Source organism: Neofelis nebulosa, chromosome 10, assembly GCF_028018385.1.
Source record: "Neofelis nebulosa isolate mNeoNeb1 chromosome 10, mNeoNeb1.pri, whole genome shotgun sequence".
NCBI classification, from domain to species: domain Eukaryota; kingdom Metazoa; phylum Chordata; class Mammalia; order Carnivora; family Felidae; genus Neofelis; species Neofelis nebulosa.
Window position 1 is genome coordinate 99,167,209 of NC_080791.1, and position 16,625 is coordinate 99,183,833.

At 38.9% G+C, this 16,625-nt stretch overlaps 1 protein-coding gene across 4 annotated transcripts in view; it reads left to right on the forward strand.

Annotated features, from left to right (window-relative positions):
• Positions 1 to 16,625, forward strand: part of CSTPP1 (centriolar satellite-associated tubulin polyglutamylase complex regulator 1) — a 198,673-nt gene that overhangs the window by 41,398 nt on the left and 140,650 nt on the right. For all 4 annotated transcript variants that reach the window (XM_058688847.1, XM_058688849.1, XM_058688850.1 and 1 more), the window contains exon 2: positions 6,874 to 6,976. In XM_058688847.1, the coding sequence (XP_058544830.1) occupies positions 6,874 to 6,976 (103 nt within the window). The remainder of the gene's footprint in view (positions 1 to 6,873; positions 6,977 to 16,625) is intronic.

A 16,625-nucleotide genomic window follows, 5' to 3' on the forward strand; every position in this document is an offset into this window, starting at 1 on the left:
AAGACAGATACTGTTTGATTTCACTTATATATGGACTCTAAAGAAAACAACAAACGAAAACTCAAACTCATTGAAGAAGAGATCAGACATGTGGTTGCCAGAAGCAGTGTGGGAGAGGGAATCAGAGGGAGGTGGAGGAGAGGCAGGGTGCAGATTTCTAGTTATAAGATAAATGAGGACTGGGGATGTAATGTATAGCATAATGACTATGGTTACCACTGCTGTATGATACATGGGAAAGTAGTTAAGAGAGTGAATCCTAAGAGTTCTCATCACAAGGAGAAAAATGTTTTTTCTTTTCTTTTTATTGTACCTATATCATGACTGTTAGCAAAACCTATTGTGATAATCATTTCATAATATATGTAAATCAAACTTGCTCTCTATGCTTTAAACTTATAGGATGATGTTTGTCAATTATTTCTTTTTTTTTTTTTTTTTTTTTAAATTTTTTTTTTCAACATTTTTTATTTTATTTTTGGGACAGAGAGAGACAGAGCATGAACGGGGGAGGGGCAGAGAGAGAGGGAGACACAGAATCGGAAACAGGCTCCAGGCTCCGAGCCATCAGCCCAGAGCCTGACGCGGGGCTCGAACTCACGGACCGCGAGATCGTGACCTGGCTGAAGTCGGACGCTTAACCGACTGCGCCACCCAGGCGCCCCTGTCAATTATTTCTTAATAAAACTGGAAAAAAACCCACAAAGATATGTGCATTCTGTCACATGCCAATTTCATAGAAAAACTTCCACATATGCACAGGGAACCATGTACAAGAATGTTCAACACAGCAAGATTTGCTATAGTGAAAATATGAAAACAACTTAAATATTTATTAATAGAGAAATATTTGCCATTGAGAAATACTGCAGGGGTAAGTTGGTTCCGTATTATTTTATAAATGATCTCCAGACATGGTTGAGTGAAAAAAAAGCAAGGTTCAGAAAAATATGTGTCATTTATTTAAAAACAAAACTAAACCAAGCTCACAAATTATGTATTTTTTAAAGTGTGCATACCAACCTGATAACAACTGTTGTCAATGGGAACAGGGATTGGTTTTTAACTTTTTCTGTACTGTTGGAATCTTTAAAAATAATTACATGTGTAATTAGAAATAAACATTAAAAAAAATAAAGACCATACAAATGCTTTTAAGTGTCTGGTTTACCAATTTAAGCTTCTTTTCTAGTATTTATAATGGATACCCAGAATTTCTCGATAATACAGTATAAAATGGGACACTTTGTAGGGTTTTGGATTTTTCTTATTTTGTTTTGCTTTTTGTTTTTGAGAGGTCGTGGGTTATAGTGGAAGAGTACAGGCTTTGGCATGCACACCTAGATCAGCCATTAGTTAAGACTTTAGCAGGTTCCTTAATCTCTCTGAGCTTCAAAAAAGTCTATTACTTACCTCATTGAGTTGTATAAGGATTACATGTACTGGCTTTCCTCATTTCCCACCTCCTTTGGTCAGAGGAAATTGGTCTAGTGTGGTCTAAGATCAAAGATGGTCTTGTATGGGTGATAAAATATGTCACCAGAACTTACTGTATCCCTGCATCAGGACATCTGAGTAAAGACGGAGGATGGTAAATAATTAATTTTAGAGGCCTATTAACATTTTAAATGAGTAAGCCATCTATTTGCACTTCACAAGATCACATCAAATCATGCCAGTGATTTATAAATGATCTTGAACTTGAAGCTTCTAAACAGTTTACATGACAAGTTGTGTGGTTAACAGGGTTACTTTTCTTATCTCAGAGAACAAACGGTCTTAATTTAATTCAACATGTGTGCCAGCCAGCATCTGAATCTCAAGAGGCTTCAAAAACTAAAATGTTTCTCAGGAGGACTCTGGCAAGGGAGGAAAAAGCCAGATTTAAAGTTGAATATATGTATATACTGTGCTTTTCACATATACTGCTGTTGCTTTTATGTGTATCTATTAATATCATATGTAGTAGTTCATGTGAATATTTTCCCAGTGAGACTTGTTTATTCTAGTATAGGGATTCTGTATTAAATAATAATAATAAAATGAGTGGTCTAATTAATGTAGGTGGAAATTCTAGGCCCCTCAAGCAATAATTTCTAAATGAGACCCTTTATTTGATTGCAAAACAAACAAGCTAATACTTTGATGGTATTTATGCTTGGGAAGAGAGTTAAAAAGAAATAGTTCTGGACTTTCCCCATGTAAATTAGAGCCTCTTGAGTAATTAGCAGTTAATAAGTGAATGCTTCCTACAAGTTTAAAGGTTATAGCTGAAATGGGCATATGATTATGTATATTATTATATGTGTAGGGTTTATATAACCCAGGAATCCTTGAAGATAATCTGTAAGCATCCTGGTTGGGCGAACAGAACTTTAAGTGAGTGGGGGTGGCTTTTGTAAGTTGGCCGCTTGGTAGTTTATTAGTGTTGAAAACCTACTGTCTTGTGAGTTTTGCAATGGCCGGGAGTGGTACATAGTAACAACTATAGTGATAACAACAATAATAAAAATAATCGCTAATATTTATTGTGTACTTACTATGTGCCATGCACTATGCCAAGATTATTACATATTTCATTTAATTCTCACTTTAAGCTTAGGTGAGGTACTATTCCCCAATTTTATAGAAAAGGGCAGAGAGATTAGGTAACTTACTTAAAATCAGAATTAATAAGTGCCAGCGCTAAAAATCAAATCCCAGTCAGTCTGACTTCAGAGTCCATGTTCTTAACCATTGCAAAACATTGCTGTGTCATTTTAATCTGTAGAATCAGTATGTAGCAGTATTGACATAATCATTAATGTGTTACTTTTTGTATATACCAAATATTTTCTAAAGAAGTAGTTCATTATCAGATATATCATTCTGGGTTTTTGTTTTTTTTTTATTTTTTAACGTTTATTTATTTGAGAGAGAGACAGACAGAGCATGAGCAGGGGAGGGGCAGAGAGAGAGAGGGAGACACAGAATCCAAAGCAGGCTCCAGCCTCTGAGCTGTCAGCACAGAGCCTGACGCAGGGCTTGAACCCACGAACTGCGAGATCATGACCTGAGCCGAAGTCGGACGCTTAACCGACTGAGCCACCCAGGCAGCCCTAGATATATCATTCTTAGAATCATACACATTTTATAGCAGGAATGACTGTGGTATAAAGAGATTAAGCCATCAGCAGGGGGCAAGTAAACAGAACCAAGAAGTTTCTGATCCACAATTGCCTTCCTTTGCAAGGTTCATATAACAATGATACAGTGTTACATATATTTCACTTTGATTTTTCAGTGCAGCACGTTGAAGTTATAAGTGCTTATCTCAGAGAGTGATGGTATCTGAGCAAGACAGGACCTTGGCCTTTGTGTGGATTTCAGAACAATAGAGCCTCATTGGTACATGCTGGAAAACTTAATCCCGGGCATGTTGTAGGAATCACGGCAAAGCAGAAGAGGAAAAGCCAATCTGAAATGTTTTTCTTTTTCCAAGGAGGGCAGCTAAGGTGCCCAGATATCTTTGCCCTCTGGGGATGCAGGTGTGCAGTTTTTATTCTTTAATCATCACATAAATTAAAGCCTATTCCTTTGCATTTAAAAAATAATATAAAACGACACCCTGCATGTTTTATTGCCAGGCAAGAGCTTTGAACTTCTGTCTCATTGAAGTTTGATAAACTGCAAGGATCTTCCAGGGTTGGGTGGTGCACTTAACCACAGAGGGAACTTTGGACTGATAAGAGCTGCAGGTGAAGGAAACCACCGGGGAGTAGCGGTTAGAGAGAGCTCTTCGCTCTTGGCTTGTGAGAAATTCTCTGCACGGAGGAACTTTTCCCTGCCTTTCCTGGCTCTTCTTAAGCTGCTTCCCTTTACCCACAAATAAAAAGAGCACCAGGGCTTTCTGTTTCCACATTGTAAACTAGGAATAGGTGGGGTGAATATTTTGCAGTTCTTTATAAGAAATTTTGAAATTCGATGACAAATTCTGACTTCACACAAATGCTGACTGGCATGCACACACACGCACACACAGACACACACACATGTAAACCACATTTTTCAGATGATTTTGCTATCAACCGATGCACCTGCCTTTGTGCTGTATGTAAAATAGAGATCGTATTTACTCGAAAACGGATTACACAAAATGTTAATGATGAGGCAGTGTGGCGTATTGTTATTGTTATTATATGTACTATTATTAAAATCTGTAAACATCAGATTTGTAGATGAATGTTAAACAGATATAGGCCTTTTTCTTCTTTCTTTCTTCTTTCATTCTTCCTTCCTTCTTCCCCTCCCTCCTTTCTTCCTCCCCTCCCCCCACCTTTTTTTGGTGCAAAGTAGTTTTCCAGAAAATCCCCCGCCCCAAACAGGACAAAAGTACTTTGATTCTAACTGCTCTGAAAATATTTCTCACTCAAAAGGCTTTCATATTGACATTTAGTCCCTGAAGCTAAGGAGGGGAAGCAGCAAGATTTTCAACTAAGTAAGAGCTCTTTCATTTTTACCCTCGAATCAAAACCAAAACCAAAATACCCCAATCCTGATTAGCCTTAGGTAGATCTAAGTTAAAAAAAAAAAAAAAAAAAAAAAAAAAAAGCCTATCTAGTCCAAGGAAGGGATCTTTTTGTAAGACTATGGTAAGTGGGTAGAAAAAGGGAAGGAGAATACAAAGGTGACAGTGTCACTGATTTTAATGTGAGTTTGGCCTTTTTCTTCCCAATTTAATGTATATATTAAGGTAGAAAACAATGCCAGATATCAGCATGTATTATCTCTTCACTCTCAGTTTTGGCCATTTCTTGGAGAAATCGTTTTCCGGTTGGATGACCTGTTGCCCAAGCACTGATTTTGTTTTCACTTCTTTTTTGGAGGTGGGGGGCTAGGGAATGTTTGCAGTGCTTGATGGTTGTTAGCTTTGGGAAGTGCTCATATTGACAAAATAAGTCACAGAATGTAAACATGTCATTCATCTGGACACTAGGCCCATGCAAACGTGGTGAAACCTTAGGTCACCATGGTCAAATGAAGACTCTCCTGAATACAGCTTGGGTAGGTAAACTTACTTGCTTTATAAGTTTCACTGGACTGCCAGGACTTCAAGAATGTGGGTTTTTTGTTTTGTTTTGTTCTTTTGAGTTTATTTATTTTTTGAGAGAGAGAGAGAGAGCACTTTCACACACACAAGCAGAAAAGGGGCAGAGAGAGACGGAGAGAATCCCAAGCAGTATCCATGCTGTCTGTGCAGAGCTCAACGTGGGGCTTAATCTCGTGAACCGTGAGATCGTGATCTGAGCCAAAATCAAGAATCAGACACTTGACCGACCGAGCCACCCAGGTGCCCCTTAACTAGTGATTCTTAAACTTCAGGGTACATAAGAAACACCAAGGTACTTGTTAAAAATTACTGGGCTCCTTGAAAAGTACAGCATAGAGAATGTAGTCAATAATATTGCAGTAACGTTGTATGGTGACTACCCTCACTGTGGTGAGCATTGAGTATATGTAGAAATATCAAATCACTATGTTGTACATCTGAAACAAACATAACATTGTATGTCAGCTATACTGCAATTAAAAAAAAACCAAACTTAAAAAAAAATTACTGGGCTCCAAGTAGAAATTTAAGGTCACTTAGTCTGGTATGGTGTCAGATTACAAATCTGCATTTTAACAGGGTATCTGAGGTGATTTCAGATCACGAAGTTGATTCACCATATTTTGAGAAAGGGTTAAATTATGTTTTTTCCCATACCTTCTTTATCAAGAAGAAAAGAGATGTAGATTAAATAACTATCCAAAATTAGGCTATAAAAGACAGAGCCATGATTCCAGCCCAGGTCTGTCTAATTCTAATACATAAGCCCATGATTAATTCACACATTTTCTAGTCACAACAAATGCAGAAAAGGTGATTTCTGATAAATTGAGCCACACAGATTTCATGGTCCTAAGGTTAATAACTTATACCATGTGGCATGTGGGTGGCTTAGTTGGTTGAGCATCCAACTCTTGATTTCTGCTCAGGCTGTGATCTCAGCGTCGTGGGATTGAGCCCTCATCAGGTTCTGCATTGAATGTGCCCCTCTCCCCCACTCATGCTTGCTCTCTCTCTCTCAAAAATAAAAATAAAAGTAAACAACAACAACAACAAAATAACTTTTAAAGCATTACTGAGGTTTTCATTAAATTTCCTTAAACTTTTTCAGGGAACTTTTTTATTATTAAAGAATTGAGTTTTCTTTGCAAGCAGATCATCCATGTTTTGGGCATGGCATCACTACTCCCTGGATTAAGTTTCTGAGACATGCAGAAGTGGAAGAGGGTGGAAAGAGGCAGAAAGAAAAGAATGGTGTTAAATGGTGCTCAAGCTCCTCACTGTCATTAATGTCACTCTCATCACTGAAAAGAATGAAGGGTTGATATTACTACTAATAGCCAAGGGGTGCTTGGGTGGCTCAGTCAGTTAGGCGTCCGACTCTTGATTTCAGCTCAGGTCATGGTCTCGTGGTTGGTGGGTTTGAGCCCCACGTCAGACTGTACTGGCAGTGCAAAGAGAGCCTGCTTGGGATTCTCTTTCTGCCTCTCCCCGTCTCTCTCTCTCTCTCTCTCTCTCTCTCAAAATAGATAAATAAATTTTAAAAAAAATTTTAAAATACTAATAGCCAATCAGATGGCAATAGGTCACATTCTACATTGTCTCCCATCCTACCCTGTGAGACCTTAGCTTAGTTAGGGCCAACAAATTTGGTTTGCCTATTCCAGTCTACTTTCTAGGGCAGAGCCAACATCTTGATGGACTTTTATGGCCTCCTAGTAGGACTAGGACGACTCATTTTCTATGTCTCTCACTTTCTCTTTTTATCTTCATTTTTCTTTCAGCCCAGCGACATGTCCTCACGTACATGGAAGATGCAGTGTGCCAACTGCTAGAGAACAAGGAAGATATTAGCCAGTACGGCATTGCCAGGTTCTTCACTGAATAGTAAGTACCTGAGTGCTTTGTCAATAGGGTGAGCCCAGAGAAGGCCCTTGGAAGCGGGCAAGGTACAGGAAGAATAGAGCAGGAAATTGTTGATTATGCAGTGGCAGTGAATGCTTGGTTTTGGCAGGTCGGCTGAGGGCTGCCCAAACATGTTTTGGAATATGCCTTTGGTGCAGCTAGTTTTGTCCAGTGGTTAAGTCTCATGAGTGGTCATGACTATCGTAGCTCAAGAACTAATTGATCAGTTATATCTGTTTCTTTAGGTCCCTCTTATAATTTTTAACTTTCTCCATTATTCAGAATACTCCGTCTTGATTGCCTGTAGTCAGTGTTCCTTTAGCCTGTGTTTTTTTGTAGCTGGCCTTTCTCATGGAAACGCTTGGGATGGTTTCCCTCTGCAGTTTTCTTCCTACAGGATGCTGTGTCAATCAGCTAATGATTTAAGAGTATTTATAGAGGCAGAAGAGCTTTCATAGTTTATGTCTTTGAAAGGTTGTGTTTCTTTGTAAAGCATGCTTGGAGTGTGTAAAAGTCAAAATGATTACTGCTTTTTTAATATCACAGAACTGTTTTTAGGCTGAAAGAGAATCCATTTTAAATACCTTGGTCTTCATGAAAGGATGTGCTAAAGAAATAGAAAATGTTATTTTTATTTCCAAAATGCCATCACATATTTGTCTAATCATTTGGGTTCTCCTTCCCTTTTTTATGGTTTGCTGGGAGTCTTCTAAGGAAGAGTAGCCTCTAACAGGCTTCTATTTCAGAGGAATCATGAGCTCAAGTCCATCCTCCTTGAAAACAGATTTTTTTCCTTTCTGTGCTCCAGAGCCTCTTTGAAGATCAGACAGCTTTTCTCACAGCCTAACAGCCTGGTTTACTGTTAGGGGAATTCTTGACTCTCCCTAGCTCTTTTGCCAAGCTATAGGCCTTTCAAATAAAATCTAGATGTCTTATGGATTGGAATTTCAAGTCCCCAGGAAAAAGAGGCTCTGTAGGCACAGAGCTGGTCCCTTCTCCCAATCCTCTAAAGGAGGATCAAGAAAGGAATTTTCCTTGTTCCCATGGTGTGGGCTGAAGCAAATGAGGTGGGCAGGGAATAAAGACTGAGATTGAATAGCTTTGCTTGCTCTTACAGAACTGACAAGCCTACGGGTCAAGTTTCTAGGCCATTTAATCTGTACCAGCACTCCTGAGACTTCTTGCCAAGTGAAATATGATTCTTCTGGGGGCAATGCTTCTTCCTGTTTTGTTTTGTTTTGTTTTTCCCCATTTTACTCTACCTTCCTCCTCACCCCCACCGTCTCCTGTATAAGTCTTTTTCCTGCCACATTGGTTCCCTGAGGGCAGGCATCATGTCCTCCTCATCTTTGTGTTCCTAGTGCCTGGCATGATGTTTAGCACATAATAGACGGTAGGTGAATATTTGTTGAATACACAGCTGTATCTATATTTTAAGTTATTGCATACTATTTACTCTTATTCTTGATCATAATAAGTAATAAGGACTTTCTCTTGCTTTTTCTCTCTTTTTTGTTGATTCTTTTTGATAAAGCTCTCTATTCTGCCATATAAGAAGCTGTATACCGTACATGTAGCACTCCAAAAGTGAACCCAGCTGGTCTCTATAACTGATACTGAACTCTGTAGAGCAAATAGTAGAGCTTATAACTGTTTCAAAATGCTATCGAATGCTATTAACTGTAGCTTTTATCCACCAGTACACTGTTGAAAATATATTAAGATTTTCCATAGCACTGATAGAAATCTAGCTGCTAAGTAAGCTGTTTCTTGCCCTCAGGAAACTAAAACTTACAAGATGTGTGTGAGTGGCACACACCTGACACTTTTCAGAAATCATATTGGCCCAAGGCAAGTTATTATGAGAAATGAACTAGCGTCAAAGCTCCAAACTCTTGGGGCACCTGGGTGGCTCAGTTGCTTAAGTGTCTGACTCTTGGTTTCGGCTCAGGTCATGATCTCACAGTTTGTGGGATCAAGCCCCACATTGGGCTCTGTGCTCATAGTATGGAAACTGCTTGGGAATCTCTCTCTCCTCCACTCTCTCTGCCCTTTCGCCTCTCGTGCTCTGTCTCTCAAAATAAATAAATAAACTAAAAACAAAAACGAGCCAAAAAATCTTAAAACCAAAAAACAAACAAACAAAAAACTTGAAAGGTGCAGACATACGATGAAATTGAAGGTGGTATTTGGTAGACAAGGAGACCTGGATGGTAAAAGCTTCTGATTTTCTTTGATTATGAATTTTATTTATCCAGTGAAAATCCTTCTTCCTTAGGCCTCGGTTTTGTACCAATTCGTAGCAGTATAATGTAGGGAAAAGAGCAGTGCCCTAGGAAGAAGAGTTCCTTATTCTTAACAGTCCTCACTCTATAATCTTGGGCAATTTCTGCAGTTTTCTGGGCTTCAGTTGCCACAGCTATGATATAGGTATAATAAAATCTGTTGTTCTAATAATAATAACAATGTAGCAATTATACACTATAATGAGCAGTTTTTAATAAAACTCGTATTGTGTCTCAGCCACTATAATTCTTTGAAGTAGGTACTATTATTATCACCTCTGTTTTATAGATAAGGAAACCAAGGCTCATAAAGGTTAAAATAGCTTCTTTAAATTCACAAGCTAGTAAGTGACAGAGTTGGGATCACAAACTCGTAAGTGACAACGTTGGGAATCAAGTCTCGTCTGGAGTATTTCAAAGGCTACTATTCTCTACTGCCTCTAAGTCACTATACTGCCTAACATTGCTAGAGACCTACCCAGATCGTTTTTGGAGGTCTCTTCTAGCTATAGTTTCTAAATTCTTTGAAATTTTCTTTATGAACTATACTCCACAAAGCTTATCACATAACCTTGTCTGGTGACCTTAGCTCATTGCCATTTAAATGTTTAGTATTGGCCTTCTTAGGGGATACAATTGGAACTGGCTCTAAACAATAAGAAGCAGGATTTTTTAGAAAATACGTTAACAGTACACTTCCATCTCTCAGTTTCAAGTTCATACCTTGGGATTTTCGTGCACTTAATGATGGATGATTTACCTATAAACAATGATAAAAGTACTCTTTCAAATTGTTTTTGGAATGCTTTTCTGTTGATTTTCTTCTGTGGGTCTGCTTGTCTTCTCACCTGCGCTGTCATTCCTCAGTTGTTGGTGTTTTCCAACAAATCCATGATTGTTCCAGCAAATCTGCGTAAGCTGCAAAACACAAGGAGCTAAGCTGTACTGTGTGTGTATGTCTGTAAGACTGTGAGCTCTTTAGATCATATTCCTCTGGACACTCTTGAAAGAAGGATACTAAATCCCAGAGGATTTTCTTTTATGTCGTATGCAGCCTCTACCTCTGAATGTTGTCTTTCAACCAGTGGAAGGTAAAAGGAATTAATAGCAAGAGGTGCCACTCTAAGAATAGACCAAGTGTCAGCATGGGGTCAGGACCTCTGAAGAAGTACATCCAAGAAAATGAGGCCAGAGTAGCTGTAACTTAGAAACCACAGCAGAGTGTGACCAGGTTCTTGTGGTAAAGATAAAATGAGAAATGTGGTTTTTCAAGACATTGGAAAATAATGATGAGAGAAAACCAGGCTGAAATCTGAGAATTCCTATCAGGATTGAGAACTATTCTTCACAGGCTAAATTGATAGTTACAACACTGTGGCATCAGGGAGCTTGACCTCCACATACTAATATAGAAAAGAATGATGCTCTGTGGTCTTGGTTGGTGGGCCCAGGAGGGCTCTTTCTTATGATCAAGTGTCTTGTTTTTGTTTCTTTTTCAATGATGGTTTTAGCTTCTTGGGGATGCTTTCATGATGACTGTTTTGGTTGCAAGTACACAGATTACCTTCATTGATAGAGGTTTATTTTAAGGCTATGTAAGAATATAAGACAGCATTCACCCATGAATTCATTCCATAATTATTTTTGAGTACTTACTATGCACCTGTGTGTAGTAGGCAGTAGAGCTGTAGTAGTGAGCAAGATAAATAAGGTGATTCTTGTCATGGACCTAAGGGGTTAGTGAGGGAGATAGTCAATAAATAAGTAAACTGATGAGGACAATAGCAAAAGCTGATAGGTAATAAATACTTGCTGTGTGCTAGGCGCTGTTCGAAGCATTTCAAATGTATTATTTCCTTTAATTCTCCCAATACTATGAGCTGGGGTTTTAATATTCTCTTCATTTTTTTACACATCAGGCAATGCAGGTGCACAAAAGTAACGTTCCCAAGGTTACACAGCTGATGGCCACATCAAGGCAAATAACACGGAAGTCACTAGGGTGATGTGATATACAGGATAGCCAGGAAGACCTCTTGGAAATGGCATTTGAGGGCTTCTCCCAGGGATGATTGGCTCATCGCATTGAAGAGCCAATAAGTTATGTCTGTTCGGGTGACTCGCCTTCTTTTTGTCTACCTTTGTTATCTAAGCTTTCCAAAAAAATCATTTGATTGATTGTATTTCCTGCTACCCAGAATGGAATAACCGTAATAGGCAGTGATCCGGGAAAAGCCACGTTACAAGTAATTGGCTTCCCTATGCATCAATCATTTATCATAAGGGAAAGTAATAAAATAATTAGACATAAAAATTACCTGTGTTGTGTAATATCTAATAGAAATATGAAGATTGAAATCTTAGTGTTTAGAAAAAGAGCATTAATAATTATATCTTGATATATATTAATCATCAGAATTCACTTGGCAATTTGCATACCTCTTTTTATATACTCTTGCAGTAAAAAGCACTGGCATCAAATCCTCCCTTCTTTATTGTTTTGATTAGAATAAATCCGTGAAATGTGAACACTAATTCACTCCTGGAGACAAAAAGGAAGTTCCAAGAGTGCATATTCCTAAATCACTTAAAATGTAACTCTAATGAAAACAACCCATGATTATAAAATATGTATTGTTTCTTCCTTTTTTAAACAGGTGCTCTAAGCTCTATGAAAGATGACCCACTTCTCTCCTAGGTAATCTAGAACAGTCAGAGTATAAGCTTGCAGTTCTAAAGTTGGCAGATTTTTTAAGATTATCCATCATCCAGGATTTAAGTAATGTTTTGGGTTCTTCTTGTGCCCATGGTAACAAAGGAGCAGTTTTGGAGCAACAAGAAACACATCAGAACAAATCAGGACTTCATGGATTTCCAGGTTCATAGCTTTGAATGAGGGATGGACTTGAGACTTCTCTGGGCCATTTCAGCTCCATGTTTTCCCTTCTTATTGTTGTTAAATTGAGCCAAATGTGCTGTGGTGAAGTAATGGTGACTAATCCTATTATAGGCTTCTTCAAAAGGGTATTGCTTCTCCCTGCAAACCACCCCCCCCCCCCATCTTTTTTCCATAGTTCAGTTCTTAGCTGGAGTTGACACACTATAACAGAAAATGACCCATTTCTCATTGTCAGCATCTGGATTCTCACAGACTGAGATAATTGCCAAGAATAGATTTTGCCTTGAGCTGGAGCAATCCTGTCCTCACTGTTATTGGCTCAGGCACTTCTGTTAAGATGTCATTTGTAAAACCTATAGAGGATTCTGGTTCTTTTCTATGTTACCAGGGGTATCCTATAGCAAAAGTACTCCAGAGAGACATAGTGGTGAGTAGAGAGTCACCAAAATCGATTTTGAAACTTAAAAATCCAGGTTCATCAAGGATATAAGCAGCTGCTTACTTGCTTAGAATCCATCACTCTCTTCAGTCCCTTCATGTTTTGATTACAGGAAAACCATCCAGCAGCACTTGACCTGGTAACTGAGGAAGCCATTTCACAGCCCACTGGTTCCCTGACTCATTTAGAAGTCAGAGTCAAAGGTTGTGGAAGTAATAATTGGGCCCAGATTCTCCCTGTCAGGAGAGACCTTACTTCCCCACCTCTTCCCTTCTGCAAGTTAAGAGAAACTTAGCTGTTGTGAAACCATTCAGTAAGAGGAAATGAAGGAACTCCATCCTTGGCTGAAGTATTCTCAAGAACAAGTGATATTATTTCTGTTTTCATGGGAGCTGCTTTTATAGCTAGCTAGTATAAAATTTAGGTATAATTTTCTACCCAAAAACATTTCCCCTTAGAGAAATTACTTGACTTATTTTAATCTATAAGTAGTACAAGGAATCTTTACTTGGTCCAATCCACGTGTTGATCTTTCTTCTCATTCCACCGCTCTGATAATTCCCCGAGTCCCTCTCTGGAAATCAGGTAGACACACACAAATCTGAATGAACAGATCAGTAGCGCTATTAGAAATGTGAAATAGCTCATCAGAAGTCAAGAAACTTTAGTTCATCAACAGCAGAACCATTTAAATTCAACAGCGTTTCTAATTTCTTCCATAATTTGCTTAGAACTCTAGAAGATCTGTGGTGCTGGCAGCACAGGCCTGGCACAAGAGCAGGAAAGAATGACACATTCTGGCACCTTTAGCCAGAAGGTCTTTAATGAACTGGGATGGGGGTGGAGGGGATGGAAGGGAAGGCGGAGGGACAGTGAGGATTTTGGCAGCCACACAAAGATTCTTCTTCCCTGAGAAAAGTGAAATGAAAGTCAAATGAAGCTTCTCTCTGTTACTGTGATTTGCTAAGATGTTTGTCTGTCTCTTAGCTTCCAGCCCCACGGCAGGTGCATCTTTACAGTCAGTGACTTCCCCACAAAACAAATGGTTTCTCAGGATCCCTCAACAGGGGTCATGTCCAACCAATTTCCTGCCCAAGGCCATAACTGTGATTCCTTCCTTCAACTATCAGATGCAGTCTGACCAGCACAGTGAAACCATCTTACCAGAAAATGTCACGAGCATGTACATTTACGTTAGGGACACGTTGACCTGAGTTCTGGCTGAGTTCTGGTTGAGTTCTGGGGCTGCGACAGTCAGTAATGCTGTTTCTGGGGTGGCCAGAGAAGCAGCCTTGAGTTCATCCCTTTGTCATTAAATAACATCAACAGCAAATGTCTTTGTTAATGTCCTCGTGTTATGTTTTCCAGGTCGAGATCATGCTAGGGATAATAATACCTATCTCACAGGGTTGTTGTACAAATGAAGTAAAATGACATGTATAAAATGGCTGGCTATCTAGAATTCATTCTTATTTTCAAATGGTCTTAGAATTGAAGATTTTGAGGACTTTTTAGTTTCTCTTGTCTTCTGTAATACCTCTTGCTTACTCTGCCTTTTGTGTGCTTTTTTGGAGATTAAAGACATTTGATGATTTTCTGCATCACCATTAGCCATTTAGTGTTAGCCACTTTACTCATCATTTGGTTCATTCAGAGAAAGGTCTAGGAAAGCTTTTCTGTCTTCCCTTTTCCCACCACTAAGCCATTTTCTCACTTCCTGGCTATACCCTCTTCTCTCTGGCTGCCAAGATGAAAAACTTCAAGGTGTAATAGGAGACCTGAGCTAGTCAAGTCTATCCAACTTGCATTGTTCCTACTCTAAGCTCTAGCGGTACAGGGATGTGCTCAGGGTAATGAAAAGCAGACGTTCTCTGCTGAGGTCATGGCTCCTCATGCTGGCAGCCTGCTGCAGGAAGCTGTTTATCTGTGCTTGCTGAGCCAAACTCCAGCCTCCCAACAGTTGGAATGTATTGAGAAACCACAGAGCCCAAAGAGACAACGTTACACAGGCAGTTCCAGGCAGGGAGAGTATATTTACACCATACAAGCCATACAAGCTACAGTTTACATGTGTGGGGATAATTGCTCATCTGCACACTCTCCAACTGCACCTTCTATGCAATATATATGCCCTCTCAAGGGGGGTTAACCAGGAGAATTGTACTGCTATATCCAAAATGCCCCAAACACCTACTATATAGTACTTGCCATAAGGAAAAAGAGGTATTATGGAAAATTTGATGTAAAAACCACCTTTTTAAGGTAGTGTTTTTTCTGAGTCAAATTTGATGCTTAGAATCTTGAGCCATACAGACCCCGTCTCTAAAGCATCCCATAACATTGTTCCTTGCATGGTTTTTCCAGCTACATGTTTTTCTTATCTCTTTACCAAAACATCAAGTATCCTTATAGTTTCAAATGTGACTGTAAGATATGGTCCCTTGCCTAGAAGGGGATGTAATCTGCTTAAGGAGATAATGCTTACTGATTAGCAAACAATTAGAGAGCCATTTCAAGACCTTATACAATGGCACTAAGTTGTGCTCCGAGGTCTGAGAATAAGGAGAAATAATGGGTACTAGAGAAGTTAAATGAGGCATCATAGAAGAGTGTGTCTTGACTTGTGTGATGGTTAATTTTATATGTCATCTTGATTAGTCTAGGGTATGCCCAGACAGCTGGTAAAACGTTATTTCTGAATAGTCCTGTGAGGGTGTTTTCAGAAGAGATTAGCGTTTGCATTGGTAGACTTTAAAGAAGATCCACTCGCATCAGTGTGGGTGGGCATCACCCTGTTCCTTGAGGACCTGATTAGAACAAAAAGGTAGAAGATGAGTGAATTTTTTGTTTGGTTTTTTGTTTTTTGTTTTCGTTTGGCTTTAGCTGGGACATCCATTATCTCCCACCTTCGGACATCAGTGCCTTTGAATTTAGACTAGAACTTACACCATTGTCCCTCTGATTCTTGGGCCTTTGGACTCAGACTGGGACTTAACACCACTGACTCCCCTGGCTCTTAGGCTTACAGACTTGGATTGGATTATGCTACTGACTCACCTAGTTCCCCAGATTGCTGATGGCAGATCATGGGCCTTCTCGGCTTCCATACTCACGTGAGCCAATTCCATAAAAACATAAGCTAACTCTCTTCTTGTATATACAGTTTACCCTTGACCAGCACAGGGTTAGGGATGTCAATCCCCAACACAGTCAAAAATCCATGTATAACTTTTGACTCCTTGAACAACTTTACTAATAGCCTACTGTTGACCAGAAGCCTAAACAGTTGATCACACAGTTGATTAACATGTGTTTTGTATGTTATATTTACTATATTTTTACAATAAAGCTAGAGGAAAGAAAATGTTATTAAGAAAATCACAAAGAAGAGAAATTTCAGAGTACTGTACTATAAAAAATCTGTGTATAAGTTGACCCGCACAGTTCATATTTGTGTTGACCAAGCATCAACTGTATGTATGTCTCTACTGCTGGTTCTGTTTTTCTGGAGAACACTGACTAATACAACCTGGAAAGGTGAATAGAATTTGGATAAGCAAACAAGAAAGAAATATTTTTATGTGACATGAAAGTGCTATAGCATAGTGGTTAACAACACAGACTTTGCAGTCAGATCTATGTGTGAGGGCCTGCCACTTACTAGTATGTGAGCTTATGCAGGTTGCTTAGTCTCATCTATAAGAGAGAGAGACTCATATATAAAATAGAAAGTTCCATGTTGCATAATTATTGGAAGGATAATGAATATAAAGTGCTTGGTATTCTACTTGTGATGTACTAAGTGTTGAATGAGTGGCAGCTACTGCCACTGTTGTTGTTTGTGGCATTCAACAAATATTTATCGAATGCCTTTGTGTTAGTCAGTATTCTAGACACTGGGGGATACAGCAATGAAAAACAGATAAAAAAAAATCCCAGCTTTCATGGAGCTTCCCTTCTGATATTAGCTTTCATTCTGAAACTGTATTTTACCTTTTTTCCTCTTGT